Source organism: Ciconia boyciana, chromosome 27, assembly GCF_034638445.1.
Source record: "Ciconia boyciana chromosome 27, ASM3463844v1, whole genome shotgun sequence".
NCBI classification, from domain to species: domain Eukaryota; kingdom Metazoa; phylum Chordata; class Aves; order Ciconiiformes; family Ciconiidae; genus Ciconia; species Ciconia boyciana.
Window position 1 is genome coordinate 2,352,781 of NC_132960.1, and position 15,508 is coordinate 2,368,288.

The 15,508-nt window shown below is 67.2% G+C and overlaps 2 protein-coding genes across 2 annotated transcripts; one reads left to right on the top strand and one right to left on the bottom strand.

Moving 5' to 3' along the window:
• Positions 1–296: 296 nt before the first annotated feature.
• ASB8 (ankyrin repeat and SOCS box containing 8) lies at positions 297–4,047 on the bottom strand. Its single transcript, XM_072847509.1, has 3 exons — positions 3,670–4,047; positions 2,606–2,710; positions 297–2,118 (listed from the first exon to the last, which is right to left on the bottom strand). Exons 1-3 carry the CDS (start codon positions 3,784–3,786, stop codon positions 1,486–1,488), a joined length of 855 nt encoding a protein of 284 aa, XP_072703610.1. The 5' UTR covers positions 3,787–4,047; the 3' UTR covers positions 297–1,485.
• Positions 4,048–6,693: 2,646 nt separating this feature from the next.
• Positions 6,694–15,329, top strand: LOC140644560 (uncharacterized). The gene is made up of 3 exons (XM_072847521.1): positions 6,694–6,912; positions 9,090–9,659; positions 14,331–15,329. Exons 1-3 carry the CDS (start codon positions 6,843–6,845, stop codon positions 14,936–14,938), a joined length of 1,248 nt encoding a protein of 415 aa, XP_072703622.1. The 5' UTR covers positions 6,694–6,842; the 3' UTR covers positions 14,939–15,329.
• Positions 15,330–15,508: the final 179 nt, after the last annotated feature.

Here is a 15,508-nt window from a genome sequence, read left to right on the forward strand (position 1 = left end):
GGGAGCAGCGAGGGGGATCGGAGAGGGCAGGCTGCGGTGGGAGCTAAAACCCATGCGGAACTCATCGGCGTGAGGGTTTAACAAGGCGTCACCACAGACAGGGTGACGTTATGGTTCTCAGAGGTGTGACGGGGACCGTACGTGGTGCCGAAAACAAGCACAGGAACGAAACCACCAGCAGCAGCACCCCCAAACCCCACCCTGACACACCCTCCCCGTTCAGGGAGGACCCCAAAAGAGTGGGGCCAACCCCCTGCGCTCCCTTGCTGACCGCGGCTGCGAGTGTGCGACACACACACACCTTCCAGCGCGCGGCGAGCCGTTTATTTCCATGAATACATGACGGTGTGCGCGGGGACGTCGCTGCTGCCGGGAGCGAGCCACGCCAAACAGAGAGCGGGTGCTGCCGGGGGGGGTCCTGCCCGGTGCCCCGCTGCCAGCACGTCCTCACGCCTCCTCCTAAAATCTGTATATACACACACATAAATAAAACCAACACCAAAACGGTGAGTTGACGGTGCAAAACCAAAGCTAAGGAAGAGCTTGGGTGGGTTATCACGTGGCAGACGGGAGGAAAAACTCTGCTGCAGGGCATGGAGCATCCCACGCTCTGAGCAGAGCTACTCTGGAGAGGGAGGGAAACGTTTCCTCCGCTCGCAGGACTTACAGCCCCGTGCAGTGTTGGGTTTTGAGTTGCTCCCTCCCTCTTCCCCTCTACAGTGCTGATACATCTTAAAAATTAGAGGTATGAGCGAAAAAAAAACTACTTCCATGTGTTGAAGGGCTGCCTCATGTCTGCCCGACGCACAGAGAGCCGCAGACACACAAGCTCTGCCCTGTCTGTGGGGTGTTGTGCTGGGGCGGCCGTGGCTGTGTGTGGGTCTTAGCGCTGCGCAAAGGTGCCGGCCCGCACCATTACACAATGTACAGGCTCGCTACGCGCGCTTACGGTGGGCTTTTCCACCGGACATCCAGCTGACACGTCCCACAGGATTTCTCCGGGTCCGACAACACCTTCTCTTGATTTCCTGCCTCAGGTCCTTCAAAGAAGAAGGGTTTCCCCGTTCTCCCCACACCTAGAAAGCCTTCCTTTCCCCAAGGTCTGCCCCAACGCAAAAAAAAGGGGGAAAAAAAACAGGTTAATCCAACAGCTGGGATATAATTTGCCATTAAAGGGGGATTGTTCATCTCACAAGGCCGAAATCAAGGGGAGAGCACGTGGAAGGAGCTGCCGAGCAGGCGTTGTGCGCAGAGAGACAACATGGAGCCGTCTGCGAGCGGCACCAGTGGATCCCCGCTGCCCTGCGCCGGCTCAGGCAGAAGAGCAGAGCAGGATGAAAACCAGGATGGCGACCGGGAAGGGGAATCTGGCACCCACGAGTCCCAAACCAAGCGGTCAACCTCATTCCCGGTGTTGCCGTGAGGAAGCGGTGACGAAGGGAGCCGAACGCCGGCGTGGAAGAGCCCTGGCGCCTCGTCTTTCGCTTAGCTAAGGAGCAACACGTACTCCTTCAGGCAGGTGGGCAAGGGCAGCTGCTTCACCGCCTCCGGCAGGAACCGCACGCCCAGGCTGCGGCGCACGGCGTAACGTGACAGCGTCTGTAGGGTACCGGGGGCCGAGCAGAGCAGGGTGAGCTTTTCACAGAGCTGCTGATCCCTGGTCACCTCCCAGGGCATGCTGCCGTTTTTTCTCAGCTCAAAATGTCCGATAGCTCGATGGAGGAGATCGAAGCAGGAATCCTCACGCTCCGTACCCAATCCCCGAACCAGCAACGCCACCAAACGCGAGATGGGGGTTTGGCCTTTCAAATTAACCACCCGGACCTCCGCCCCGAAGTCGAGCAGGATGCTGACGCTCTCCAGGTTACCCTTCATGGCTGCCCAGCTGAGCGGCGTGTCGTTGTTGTAATCGCGGGCGTTCACCAAGGCGCCGTTCTCCAGCAGCGACCGCACGCACTCGGCGTTGTTCTTGAAGGCGGCCCAGTGGAGCGGGGTGTCCTTGTTGCCGTCCAGCGCGTTGGGGTTGGCCCCGTACTCCAGGAGGATTTCCACACAGGTTTCGTCCTTTTCCGCCGCGTAGTGAAGGGCTGTTCGGTTGTAGCCATCCAGGGCGTTGACCTGCAGGAGAAGGGGAGGGAGGAGAAAGGATTTGGGGGTCACTGAGGTACCCCAGCTCCTGCCAGCGTCAGGGGAAGCTCCACCGGCGCTGCGCAAAACCATTCCCGCATCCCAAATTTAGCGGACAGGAAAATGAGGGAAGGAACGGGGGGTGCGATCTGCCAGAAGCCAGAAGGAAGTGCCAAAAATCAGGCAATATATAGGTTTCAGTTCTTCCTTCAGGCTTCCACCGCAAAACTACCCTTCCTCCCCAGAAGAGCGGGTACCCCCGAGATCTCGGGCACAAACACTTCACTCCCTACTGGGATGATAAACCTTCACCTGGGTCCGTTTTGCCCTAAAAGGGGGCACAAAACCGGCTCTGCTTAAACCATCAGCTCAAATCTCAGCTGTTTATCAGCTCCGGCTGCCACCTCCCAACTTCCCAGCCCCTTTTCAAAGGGACCTTTGCATTTTTAAGGTGTTTTTATTCTTTAAAAGCCTTTACCTCCGCTCCCTTCTGCAGCAGCAGCTCGACGCAGTCGGCGTCAGCCACCATACAGGCGCAGTGCAGCGGTTTCAGGGTGCCATGCATGCAGTTCACGTCTGCACCCTGCGAGAAGACAGGAAACCACAGCCGGGATTAGCAAACCCACCCGTTCTTGGCCCTTTTCCACCCCCATGCCAGCAGCTGATGCGCCTTGATTTGCATCGTTAGAAAAGGTTTATTAATAGATATCCGGCATAACGCTCCCACGCAAGCCCTGGGGTTTGTTTTCAGGCCGGGCACTGCGGTTGCACAAAGCTCCCCGCCGGGCAGAAGCACTCAGCAGCCTGCATCCCTGCTCCCGGCCTTGATTTTAATTAATTCATCATCACTAAACGATGCCTGAAGAAACCTGGGTGCCGCAGGGGTCTGGCATCACCCGTGCAGAAGTTCGCTGTCCGCGCACCAGCTCTGTGCTCCGGCAGGATCACGAGGAACGGCCGGTGCGAGGCCGATTGTGGGCACAGCGCGACGGGGTTGGAAAGGCAAGCGGAGTGCTCTGCCTCCGGTAAATACACCGGCAGCCGTTCAAAAGCTGCCGGTGCTGCCCTGGCAGCATCCCCCGGTGGGAGGCAGCCCCGGGCTGAACCCGGGGGCTCGCGGGCTTTGAGAGGGCGTCTCCGAGGAGGTTTAAGACGCTCGGCAGAGCCCTCGCCACCCGAAATAGCTCAGCAGCTGCCCGGATCAGTCAGGCTTAGCCAGGGCTCTCCGCTGCCCCGAAGAGTGACCCGGGCTGAGGCGAAGCTCCCGGACCCGCCCTGCGCGGGGCCAAGGGCGGGCCCAGCCGCAAGAACCTCACCCCGACGGGCGTTCAAGCCGCGGGGAGCGATGCCCACAGCCCAGCCCGGTCCTCCAGCCGCGAAACGGGGGCGGCAGCCCTCCCGCAGCGCCGGGGCACCCCGTTGGCTCGCTGAAGGGGTCTCCCACCGCGGCCCCCTCCCCTACAAACCCTCCGTTTCATCCAGGAGCGCTTCGCAGCGCCCCAGGGCCGGGCCGGGCCGGGCGGGTCCCCGGGGGCGGCTCACCCTGCCGATGAGATCCTCCACGTTGTCCCGCGGGAAGGAGCGGATGGCGGCGATGGTGCGGATGAGCCGCTCCGACAGCGAGTACTTGCTCTGGATGCTCTGCATGATGTACCACATAGTGCGGGCCGGCCGGCCGCCGCCTCCGCATGCCCCGGGCGGCTCCGCCGAGCCGCCGGCGCCAGGCCCTGACGGCCCCCCCGCTGCGGCGGGGCTGGGCGGGGGCGGGAAGAGCTGCTCGGGCCGCGCCGAGCGCCGCGGGGAGGAGCGGGGGGTCCCGGGGGGGATCCCGGGGAGGGGTCCCGGGGGGGGGTCCCGGGGCGGTCCCGGGGGTCCGCGCGGTCCCAGCGCGGCCGCTCCAGGCCCAGCGGGAGGCGGAAACCGCCGTCACCCGGAAGTGACGAGTCTGCTCAACGGCGCGTGCGCTGGGGTAGGCCACGCCCCCTCCCCGCCCACCTCCTCGCCAATCCGGCTCCTGGGGTCCCTCGAGGCTCCGCCTCCTCCCGGCTCTTCCGTCCCCGCCTTCGGAGGTCCCGCCCCCTCTCTTCTCTCTCCTCCAATCGCCAGCCGCTCCCGCTCGCAAGCCCCGCCTCCCTCCCGGCTCTCCACCAATCCGCGCTCTCCCTGCGCACCGGCTGGGTTCCGGTGGCCCCAACTGGGAGCGCTGGGGGGACCCTGGGGACCCCGGCTCCGGCGTCGCCATGGCAACGGGGCCTGGCGCACCCCCCCGAGCGCCCCGGGCCCAGGCCCGCAGGTGCCAGCCCAGGGGGACAGCAGTGCGGGTGACACCGGGGTGTCCCTCCACCGGGTGACACCGGGGTGTCACTGTGCTGGCTGACACTGGGGTGTCGCTGGGAGGGTGACATCGGGGTGTCTCTACACAGGGTGACACCAAGGTGTCACCATGCTGGGTGACACCGGGGTGTTCCTACACCAGGGTGACACTGGGGTGTCCCTGCGCTGGGTGACACCAGGTTGTCACCGTGCTGGGTGACACTGGGCTGTCCCTGTGAGGGTGACACTAGGGTGTCCCTGTGCTGGGTGACACTGGGGTGTCGCTGGGAGGGTGACACTGGGCTGTCTCTACACTGGGTGACACCATGTTGTCACCGTGCTGGGTGACACTGGGCTGTCCCTGTGAGGGTGACACTGGGGTGTCCCTGCACTGGGTGACACTGGGGTGTCGCTGGGAGGGTGACATCGGCGTGTCCCTACACTGGGTGACACTGGGCTGTCCCTGTGAGGGTGACACTGGGGTGTCCCTGTGCTGGGTGACACGAGGGTGTCGCTGGGAGGGCGACATCAGGCTGTCTCTACACTGGGTGACACCAGGTTGTCACCGTGCTGGGTGACACTGGGGTGTCACTGGGAGGGTGACATCAGGGTGTCCCTACACTGGGTGACACCAGGGTGTCACCATGCTGGGTTACACCGGGGTGCCCCTACACCAGGGTGACACTGGGGTGTCCCTGCGCTGGGTGACACTGCGGTGTCACTGGGAGGGTGACATCGGGGTGTCTCTACACTGGGTGACACTGGGGTGTCCCTGTGCTGGGTGACACCGGGCTGTCCCTTTGAGGGTGTCAGTGGGGTGGGTCACACCGGGGCATCACCATGGGGATGGGGTTTGGGTGTTTGTCCGCCTGTTGGGGACAGTTGGACAGCGGCTGAGCTGGGGACACGCCTGTGCCCAGGTGTGACGACTCCTCCTGCCACAGACACTCGAGCTGGCTGTCACCGCAGCCCGGCCCTGTCACACGGGCTGGCTCGGCAGCCTGAGGGGTGACAGCCCAGCCCGGGGGTGACCCAGCACCCCAACACGGTGACAACTGGGCTTGGGGGTGACCCAACACCCTGAAAGGGTGGCAGCCCCAGCATGGCGGTGACCCAGCAGCCTGATGGGTGACAGCCAAGCTCAGGGGGTGACCCAGCACCCCGACACCATGACAGCCAAGCGTGGGGGGGGGTGACCCAACACCCCAACACGGCGACAGGCCAGCCTGAGGGTGACGCGACAGGCCGATGGGTGACAGCTAAGCTCGGGGGGGGTGTGACCCAGCACCCTGCCATGGTGACAGCCCGGCCGGGTGACACTGGGACTCAGTGCGGGACCCGAGCGGGGAGCGGGTGGGAGCTGGGGGTCCCTCCTGCGTGGGGGGGTGTCCCCAGCGGAGGGGGGAGCACTGGGTGCCCCCATCTTCCTCCCGTGTGTCCCCCCCGGGTTTCCATCCAGCTGCAAACATCTGGTGGGAGAGTTGGGGGGGGGGCGGAGGACCCCGATTCTCAGCCCGACGTCCCCCCAGCTGCCAACATCTGTTTGGATTGGGGTGCTGGGGGGGTGCACTGACACCCCCCCCCATTTTGTCCTGTCCCCCCCCCTCCAGCTGCAAGCAGCCGGCAGGGTGATTTGGGGGGGGCGTGGGGGGAGTCGTCCCCCCTCCTTGTCCCCCCCAGCTGCCAACATCTGGGACACAGACACCCTGATCCCCCAAAAACACACACGGGGGGGCACCCCAAACCCCCTCCCCAGGCTCATCCCGCCGCCGAGCCCAGCACCGCCATGGCGCGGGGGGGGGGGGGGCATCTCCTCCCGCCCCCCTTGGCCGTACCCCTCCCCCGGGGGGGGGGGGGTCCCTTCCCCACGGGGGGGGGGGGGAGGCCCCACGCCTGCAGCGGGTGGCGGGGCCGAAGCCCCCGACCACAGCGCTGCCCCAGCGGCGGCGGCCATGCGGGGAGGCCCTTCCGCTCCCGGCCTCCCCGCTCCCGCTCCGGCCCACCCGCCGCTCCCCACCGCCGCCCCCGGGCCCCCGGTGAGTCGTCACCCCCCCCAAAAAAGAAAGCGGACAGCCCCCCCGCCCCGTTTTCCCCTTCCCGGTGCCCCCCCCCCCCGAGATGGCGGCGATGCTCGGCGCAGGGTCGGGGGAGCGCAGCCCCCCGGCTTGGGGGGACCCGTCCATGAGAGGAGTGGGGGCATGGGGGGGATGCTTCAAGCCGCAACCCACGGCCTTGGTGCCCCCCCCCCAGCATCAGGAGAGGAAACTGAGGCACAGAAGGGTTGGGGACCCCCCTTGGGGTGCAGCCGCGACTCCCTTTGGGGTGCCCCCGTGTCACCCCATCTCTTCCCCCCCCCGCCCCGGGCAGGGTCCCCCCCGTCTGAGTGTGCTGGGACGGCGGCGATGGACGCGGAGGGGGAACCGTCCAGCCGGGCCCCCCGGGACGCCGAGCTGCCGGAGGGGCCCTCCGCAGGTGAGCCCCCCCAAACCGGGGTGTCCCCACGCGGGGTGTCCCCGCGGTGTCACGGGGAGCGGGGGGGTGAGTCCTTTTCGGGGGTCCCCTGTGGACCTGCCCCGACCCAGCAATGTGGGGGACACCCCGACCCCGTGGCATGGGGATCCCCCAGTCCTGGGGGGTGGGGGGACCCTTATCCTGGAGGGTGCGGGTGTCCCATTCCCAGGGTATGGGGGTACCCCGATCCCAGGGTATGGGGGTGCCCCAGGGATGTGGGGATGTCCTGTTCCCAAGGCAGGGGGGGTACCCGTACCCCAGTCCTGGGGTGCAGGGATGTCCCGTTCCCGTGGCACGGGGGTACCCCAAACCCAAGATATGGGGGTGCCCCGATCCCACAGCATGGGGATCCTCTGATCCGACAAGGAGAGGATGCTCTGGTCTTGGGGTGCAGGTGCCCTGGTTCCATGGCGTGGGGACACCCCGATCCCAGGGTGTGGGGATGCTGCAGTCACTCGGAGTGGGGATACCCCGTTTCCCCGGCACAGGGATACCCCGATCCCCAGGTACGGGATGCCCCAGCCCCACAGCATGGGGATGCCCCCATCCCGGGGTGCAGGGATGTCCCGATTGCACGGTGTGGGGATGCCCTGATTTGGGGGTTCGGGGATGTCCCATTTCTGTGGCACAGGTATGTTCCGATCCCGGGGTGCAGGGGTACCCCATTCCTGTGGCATTGAGATACCCCAGTCCCGGGGTGCAGGGATGTCCTGCTCACACGACATGGGAATGCCCTGATTTGGGGGTGCAGGGATATCCCGATCACACCGCATAGGGGTGCCCTGATTTGGGGGTGCAGGGATATCCCGATCACACCGCATAGGGGTGCCCTGATTTGGGGGTGCAGGGATATCCCGATCACACCGCATAGGGGTGCCCTGATTTGGGGGTGCAGGGATGTTGCGATGGCACGCCGTGGGGATGCCCCAGTCACGGGGTGCAGGGGTGCCCCATTGCTGTGGCATGGGGACACTCCAATCCTGGGGTGCAGAGATGTCCTGATCACACAGCATGGGGAAGCCTCGATATCGGGGTGCAGGGATGTCCCAATCCCACAGCATGAGGATGCCCCGATCTCGGGGTTCAGGGGTGCCCTGCTCCTGCACCATAGGGATGCCCCAATCCCAGGGCACAGGGATGTCCCGATCCCACGGTGTGGGGATGCCCCGATCCCGGGGTGCCCTGCTCCCACACCATGGGGTTTCCCGGTACCCCAACTCCAGCCATGGTTTGCAGAGCGAATTTGGGCTCCAGGGTCCCCCTCGGTGGTGCCATCCACACGCCTGTCCCTGCCTGGGGACACGCTGTCCCCATCCACTGCTCCCTGCCTGCCCTGTGCGTGAACCTCCTCCCGCACCCCAAGTCCGGACACTTGTCCCCGGGCTGGGATGGGACGAGTTGGTGGGGGGACACAGCAGGGGCCGAGCCAGGAGTTAAACCCGGGCTTGGGAGCAGGACGGGGGTGTCACTGCCGTCCCCAAACTGGATAGGGGACACGGAAGGTGGAAAAGGGATGGAGAGGGGGCGGCGGGGATGGGGAAGGGCCAGAGGGGATGGAGAGGGGGCAGAGGGGACGGGGAAGGGCCAGAGGGGATGGAGAGGGGACAGAGGGGATGGGGAAGGGCCAGAGGGGATGGAGAGGGGGCAGAGGGGATGGGGAAGGGCCAGAGGGGATGGAGATGGTGGAAAAGGGACGGGGAAGGGGCAGAGGGGATGGAGAGGGGACAGAGGGGATGGAGAGGGGACAGAGGGGATGGAGAGGGGACAGAGGGGACGGGGAAGGGGCAGAGGGGATGGAGAGGGGACAGAGGGGACGGGGAAGGGGCAGAGGGGATGGAGATGGTGGAAAAGGGACGGGGAAGGGGCAGAGGGGATGGAGAGGGGACAGAGGGGATGGGGAAGGGGCAAAAGGGATGAGGAAAGGGGAGAGGGGACAGGGAAGGGGCAGAGGGGATGGAGCAGGTACAAATGGGATGGGGAAGGGCCAGAGGGGATGGAGAAGGTGGAAAAGGGACGGAGAAGGGGCAGAGGGGATGGGGAAGGCACAGAGGGGGCACAGCCCTGGGCCCGTCCCCGTGCCCTCGGTGCCACCCGTCCCCACGCCATCCTACCGGCGCCCAGCTCTCTTCTCCCCGCAGCCCACCCCAGCCCGCCGGCCTCCGGCAGCGAGCCGCCCGGCCGCCCGGCGAGGCCGCGACGGAAAGCACCGGCACGTCGCCTGGCCAAAACGCCAGGACACCCGGGGGGCCTGGGACCGCTGAAGGAGCTGCTGGGGCTGCGGGGGGGTCGCCTGCGCCCCACCATCTGCAGCGAGTGCGGGAAGGGTTTCAGCCGCAGCTCGGACCTGGCGCGTCACCAGATCACCCACACCGGGGAGAAGCCCTACACCTGCGGCGCTTGCGGCAAAGGCTTCAGCCAAAACTCCAACCTGGTCACCCACCAACGTATTCACACCGGGGAGAAGCCCTACGCCTGCGGCGCTTGCGGCAAACGTTTCAGCGAGAGCTCGGCCCTCATCCAGCATCAGCGGACCCACACCGGCGAGAAACCCTACAGCTGCGGCGAGTGCGGGAAACGCTTCAGCGTCAGCTCCAACCTCATCCGCCACCGCCGCACCCACACCGACGAGAAGCCCTACATCTGCGGGGAGTGCGGGGACGGCTTTCGCCACAAGTCCCAGCTCCGCCGGCATCAGAAGCTTCATGCCGCGTGACGGGGGCTGGGACGCCGGGATGGGGATGGGGACGCTGGGATGGGGATGACTTTTGGGGTGCATCCCCACCAAGGGGGACCGGCATCGCCCTGGTGAGGGCTGGGGACTGCGGTGGCCGGGAACGGGGCTGGATGCTCCCACGGTGGAGCCAGGGTTCGGCGTCTGCACCCCAAGCACCCCCAAAACCAGGGAGGGTGGGAGCGTGGGGTGCAGGGTTGGGACACGCGGGTCTGCCAACAAGATCAATAAAAGGTCCCCGAGCAGCGGCACTTGCTGAGCATCAACCCGCCACGCGGTTTTGGGGACGCCCCTGGTGGCGTCACCCCCAGGGGACGAGGCGCTGGTGGCAACGGCAGCGGTGGCAGCGATGGCGCAATCCCAGTGACGCCAACGCCGCCATGGAAAGGTTTTTCCCGTCCTCCTGGTCGGGGCTGGAGCGGAGCCGGGTGCCACGGTGCCAGGTGCCCCGCGGGGACGGCTCCCACGCCGGCTGCTGCCACGCGCCCGCACGCGCCACCCAACCTCCCCGGGGCGGGGACGGAGCCGGGGACCCACCGCTCCCCACCCTCGCACCCCCAGACCCTCCCGGGGGCTGCGGAGGCTCAGCAGGGTGGTGGGGGGATGCAGAAAGGGGATGCTGAAGACACCCCAAAACCCTGACGCCCAGGGCCGGTGCCGAGCTGGGTGCGATCCCACTAACGAAGGCGCTGGCCTCGTTGCATAATTTCCAACCATTTTTTTTGCCGGGGGGGCGGGAAATGCGTGGGGTTGGAGCCAGAGCCGTTACACAAAGCAGGGGGAGTTAGGGGGGCTCCGGCTGCTCGTTTTTACCCTGTCCCCCCCAAAAATCAGCCTCATCAACCCCCTCCAAACCCTCTTGCCCGGGAACATTTTCCAAGCGGAGCAGGAAAAAAAACAAACAAAACCCAAATCCAGGATTCCCCGTCACCAGAGGGGCTAAGCCCCCCCCCACCCTCCCCACCGAGACCCATTGCTTGGCTGTGGGGTTTGGGGGTGTCGTGGCTTGGGACCCCCCCTTCCCAAGGTTTCGACCCCATTTTTTGCTCGCCGAGTGGAAAAAAGCATCCGGCTCGCGGCGAGGCGGCAGCAGGGCCGGGGGAATGGGATGACGCTGGGACCTTCCTGTTCCCGGCCTCCCCCGAACGCCAGCCTTGCGCCTGGGGGCCAGCACCAGCCCTCGCACCCCCAAACCCCGCACCAGGGACCCCCCCAAACCCTTCGCCATCCCCTCCCAGACCCCATCGCGCCGCCCCATTCTTCGGCCTCGGAGAGGTGAGTTGGAGGCCGGCGGCGGTGGCGGAGGGGGGGGGGTACGTGGACGAGCCGCTGTCCTTGGGGTTGGCTGAGGGGGGGCCAGGAGAGTGGGGGGACGCCCCCCCAAACAAATGGGGCACCCCCCCATCTTGGGTTGGGGCTGGGGGAGCCGCTGGCAGGGGGCCGGGGAGCGGCGGTGGATGCGGGGGGATCCCGGCGCTTCGGCTTCCCTTTGTGCCTGGCGGCCCTGGCGCTGCGGCTGCTGCCCCCGAAAATAAATGGGGTGGGGGTAAACTGAGGCAGGGAGAGGGGATGGGGTGGGGAGAGCAAAGGCGGGGGCACGGGGGCTGCATCGGCCTTGCAGCGCCCGTGCCCCCCGGGGTGATGCTGCGAGACCCCTTTCCCCCCAGACACGGGTGGGGGGCTCGGCTCGGCCCCCCCCAGCCCCGTTTGCCCCCCAATGTGGGGCAGATCGTGCGGGAAGCGGCTCCGGCCCCTCTTTCTCATGCCCCCCCCAATTTGGGGGGGGGGTGGTTTTGGGTCAAAGGACACGCGGGGGGACTGGAGGGATCGCCGTGCCGTGCCTCAGTTTCCCCCGCTGCAGGGCACGGGGCTGGAAATTTGGCTTTTTCAGCCCATTTAGACCCCAAAGGGCCACAGGGCCCCCCCAAAACCCCTGAGAAGGGCCCCGAGTGCTGGCAGGCAGAGGTGGGGGTCTCAGGTGCAGGGGGGGGGTTCCCTGGGAGAGGACCCGGCACCCCCCGACCCCCCAGGGGGGCATTTGGGCTCTGTGTGCCCTGAGCGCCTGGGGTGGGGGATGAGGCGGGGGTCCCCGGGGGGCACTGGGCACCTTTGGGGTGCTCTGGGAAACCTGGGGGGCACTGGGCAGCTTTGGGGTGCATTGAGCACCTTTGAGGTGTCCCAGGCAACCTGGGGGGGGCACTGGGTGGCTTTGGGGTGCACTGGGCAGCTTTGGGGGTGCGTGTGCCCCTTTGGTGTGCACCAGGCATTTGAGGGGGTCACGGGCACCCTCGGGGTGCACCGCGCTCCATGGCAGGAGGGTGCAGGGGGCTTTGGGGTGCACCGGGCACCAGTGGGGCACCCAGGTAGGGGGACTCTGGGCACCTTCGGGGTGCACTGGCATGCTGGGTAGGGGGTGCAGGCATTTTTGGGGGACACTGGGCACTCCAGGAGGGGGTACAGGCATGCCAGGGGTGCACTGGGCATCGTGGGGAGGGGTGCAGGTTCTTTTGGGGTGCACCGAGCATCTTTGGGGAGGTACAGGCACCGCTGGGGCCCCCCGCGAGGTGGGTACAGGCACTTTTGGGGTGCAGCAAGCATCCTGGGGGGGGATGAAGACACTTTTGGGGAGCACTGGGCACTCCAGGAGAGGGGTACAGCCACATTTGGGGTGCAGCAGGAACCCTGGACGGGGATTCAGGCACTTCGGGGGTGCACAACGCCCCCGATGAGGGGGGTACAGGCACCGTTGGGGTGCAGTGAGCATCCGGGGGGGGGATGAAGACACTTTTGGGGTGCACAGGGCACTCTGGGGAGAAGGATGCAGCCACTTTTGGGGTGCACTGGGCACCCCAGGAGAGGGGTACAGGCACCTTAGGGGTGCACTGGGACCCTGGGGGGAATGCAGGCATTTTTGGGGTGCAGCGGGCACCCCAGGAGGGGGGTGCAGGCACTTTTGGGGTGCAGCGGACATTCCGGGGGTATGCAGGCACTTTTGGGGTGCATGGCACCGCTGGAGCACCGCAGGATGGGGGGGTGCGGGCATCTTTGGGGTGCACCGAGCACCCCAGGAGGGGTGCAGGCACTTTTGGGGTGCAGCCGGCACCAGGGGGTGGGGTGCAAGCACTTTTGGGGGGCTCCGGGCACCCTGGGGGGGTCTCCCCGCGGTGCCAGGGGTCACTGCGGCCCGGCCCCCCCAGCTCCCCCGGGGGGGCCGGGGCCCCGCGGAGCCGCCGCCCCTCGGGCCGGGCGGGCGGCGGAAGCGGCGGAGGCGCCGCCGCGCCGGGGCCGGTGAGCGCGGAGGGGCCGGGGCCGCCCCTACCGGTCCCGGGGATGCTCGGGGTCCCTGCGCCCCCCTCACCATTCCCCCCCGCCGGGTTCCCCCCCTCCCCGCTCTCCCCCACCCTCGGCCAAGATGGCCCCGGCCGCCGCCCGGCCCCGGGACCCCTGGGGCTCCGGGACCCCCCCGGGACGGATCCATCCCCCCCCCCGGTGCTGCAGGACCCCCGAGCGGGGGGGAGGGGGGCCGGGGGCAAAGCGGGGAGGGCACCCTGGGAAGGGGGGGGGATGCACAGGGGCTGGGGGGGTGCAGCCCCCAGTCTTGGGGGGCGGGGCAGATCCATGGGGTGGGGACAAGTGCCCCCCCAGCTGTGGGGCTGTAACGGCCCGTGTCCATGTGTGTGTGTCCCCCCCCAGATCTTGGGGGGCCAACACCAGGGCAGAGCCGCTGAGTCCGGAGCAGCGGTGGGACCCCCGACACCCCCGGGAGCCCAGGTAAGGCGGGGGGATGGGGGTGCAGAGGGATTGGGGGGGGGGGGGGGGCACGATTGGGGTCACACAGGGGGATTTGGGGTGGCACAGGGGGATTTTGGGGCAGCACAGTGGGATTTGGGGTGGCACAGGGGGATTTTGGGGTGGCACAGAGGGAGTTGGGGTGGCACAAGGGGAGTTGGGGTCACATGAAGGGACCTGGGGGGGGACAAAGGGACCCGGCCCCCCCAGCAGCTCCCGCGGATCCCCACGCTCCGAGCCCTGCTCCCGCACGCTGTGGCACGGCCTGGGCACACAGGAACCGGCCATGGCGCAACAGGAAACGAGATGCAATTCGTCAAGCAGGCGGGAGGAATTCGGGATGGGTTTGGGGAGCTGGGGGGGGTGGGGTGGGGTCTCGGGCCGGGGGGGGGGGTCCCCGTGTCAGGTGGGGGAGCTCAGGGCTCCCCGCTGCCCGGCAGGACACCGGGGTCCGCCGGCCGCCCCCATGGAGCAGGAGGAGCCCTGCGTGGTGGAGCTGCACGACTCGGACGAGGGGGACATGGTCCGGAGGGTCTACATCGGTGAGGAGGGGGCGAAGGCGGCGCTGGGGAGGGGGGAACCCAGCCCCTGGGGGGGGGCCTGGCCTCGGGGGGGTGCCAGCCCCTCCCCAGCCTCTCTTCTCCCCCACCCACCCCCGCAGCCGACGACGGCATCGTGAGCGACTGCGAGGACGAGGTCCTACCCCACGAGATCATCCAGACCGTCATCCCCCACAGCCCCCTGGCCCCCAAAACCAAGAAACGAGGGGGGCAGCCCAGCTCCGGTGCCGCAACGTCAGCGGGAGGCTACGGTGAGGAGGAGGAGGGGGAAGGCGTGGGGGGACGGCACCGGGGAGGCCGCCAGCGTCCCTTTATCTGCAACGAGTGCGGGAAGAGCTTCAGCCACTGGTCGAAGCTGCTGCGGCACCAGCGGACTCACACCGGGGAACGGCCCAGCACCTGCGGGGAGTGCGGCAAGAGCTTCAGCCAAAACTCGCACCTGGTTCAGCACCGTCGGACGCACACCGGGGAGAAGCCGTATCGCTGCGGGGACTGCGGCAAGAGCTTCAGCTGGAGCTCCAACCTCATCCAACACCAGCGCATCCACACCGGGGAGAAGCCCTACACCTGCGGGCAGTGCGGCAAGAGCTTCACCCAGAGCAAGAACCTCATCAAGCACCAACGCACCCACTCGGGCGCCCGGCCCCATCGCTGCGGGCAGTGCGGCCGCGGCTTCGCCCAGAGCACCAACCTGCTGAAGCATCAGCGGGTCCACGCCGCCCGCGGGCAACCCTCGCCCTGCCCGGAGTGCGGGCAGAGCTGCCGCGATGGGGCCGAGCTGGAGCGTCACCGGGCGCAGGCTCACGGCCACGAGCCCTACATCTGCGTGGAGTGCGGGGAGAGCTTCGCCAAGAGCGCCACGCTCAACCGCCACAAGCGCATCCACAAGCCCCTCTTCGTCCGCTGAGAGCGGCGGGGGGACGCACGGACTGCACTGGGGGCAGGGGGACGAGGCGACGCCGAGCTGGGGGACACACGGACAGGGGGACGAGGCGACGCCGAGCTGGGGGACGCACGGACTGCGCTGCGGGCAGGGGGACGAGGCGACGCCGAGCTGGGGGATGCACGGACTGCGCTGGGGGCAGGGGGACGAGGCGACGCCGAGCCCCACCGGATGCCATTGCGCTTCAGTGTGGCCCCCAAGGGACGTGGGCTGGACCTTGGTGACCTCCTGTAGGGGTTGGACCCTATAGATGTATATATCAGGGGGTGGGGGGAAGGGGAGGGGACACGTGTAGGGTAGAAGCCACAGGGTGCTGGCAGGCAGCCCCCGCGCCGGGGGAGCGGGGCCTCGGCCGTAGAATAAAGTTGTTCTGTTTGGGGGAACGTGGATTATTTTGTCTTGGAGAAGGGGAGGGGTGTAAAAAGCCCCACAGGGATTTTGGGGGGGACGTAGCCAAGTCCTCGCAAGGCTGGAGATGGAGGGAGTGGCACGATTCCCGGGGGAAGGCTGCCCCCCATCACGTGGCTGCAGAGC

Bases quoted from the DNA above. Each gene is read 5' to 3' on its own strand.
- ASB8 (XM_072847509.1), bottom strand. From the start codon at position 3,786: ATGTGGTACATCATGCAGAGCATCCAGAGCAAGTACTCGCTGTCGGAG. The intron at 2,711-3,669 runs GTGAGCCGCCCC...GTCTTCTCGCAG, and splicing joins TGGAGGATCTCATCGGCAGG to GGTGCAGACGTGAACTGCAT. The intron at 2,119-2,605 runs GTAAAGGCTTTT...CTTCTCCTGCAG, and splicing joins TGCTGCAGAAGGGAGCGGAG to GTCAACGCCCTGGATGGCTA.
- LOC140644560 (XM_072847521.1), top strand. From the start codon at position 6,843: ATGGACGCGGAGGGGGAACCGTCCAGCCGGGCCCCCCGGGACGCCGAG. The intron at 6,913-9,089 runs GTGAGCCCCCCC...TTCTCCCCGCAG, and splicing joins GCCGGAGGGGCCCTCCGCAG to CCCACCCCAGCCCGCCGGCC. The intron at 9,660-14,330 runs CGTGACGGGGGC...ACCGGGGAGGCC, and splicing joins GCATCAGAAGCTTCATGCCG to GCCAGCGTCCCTTTATCTGC.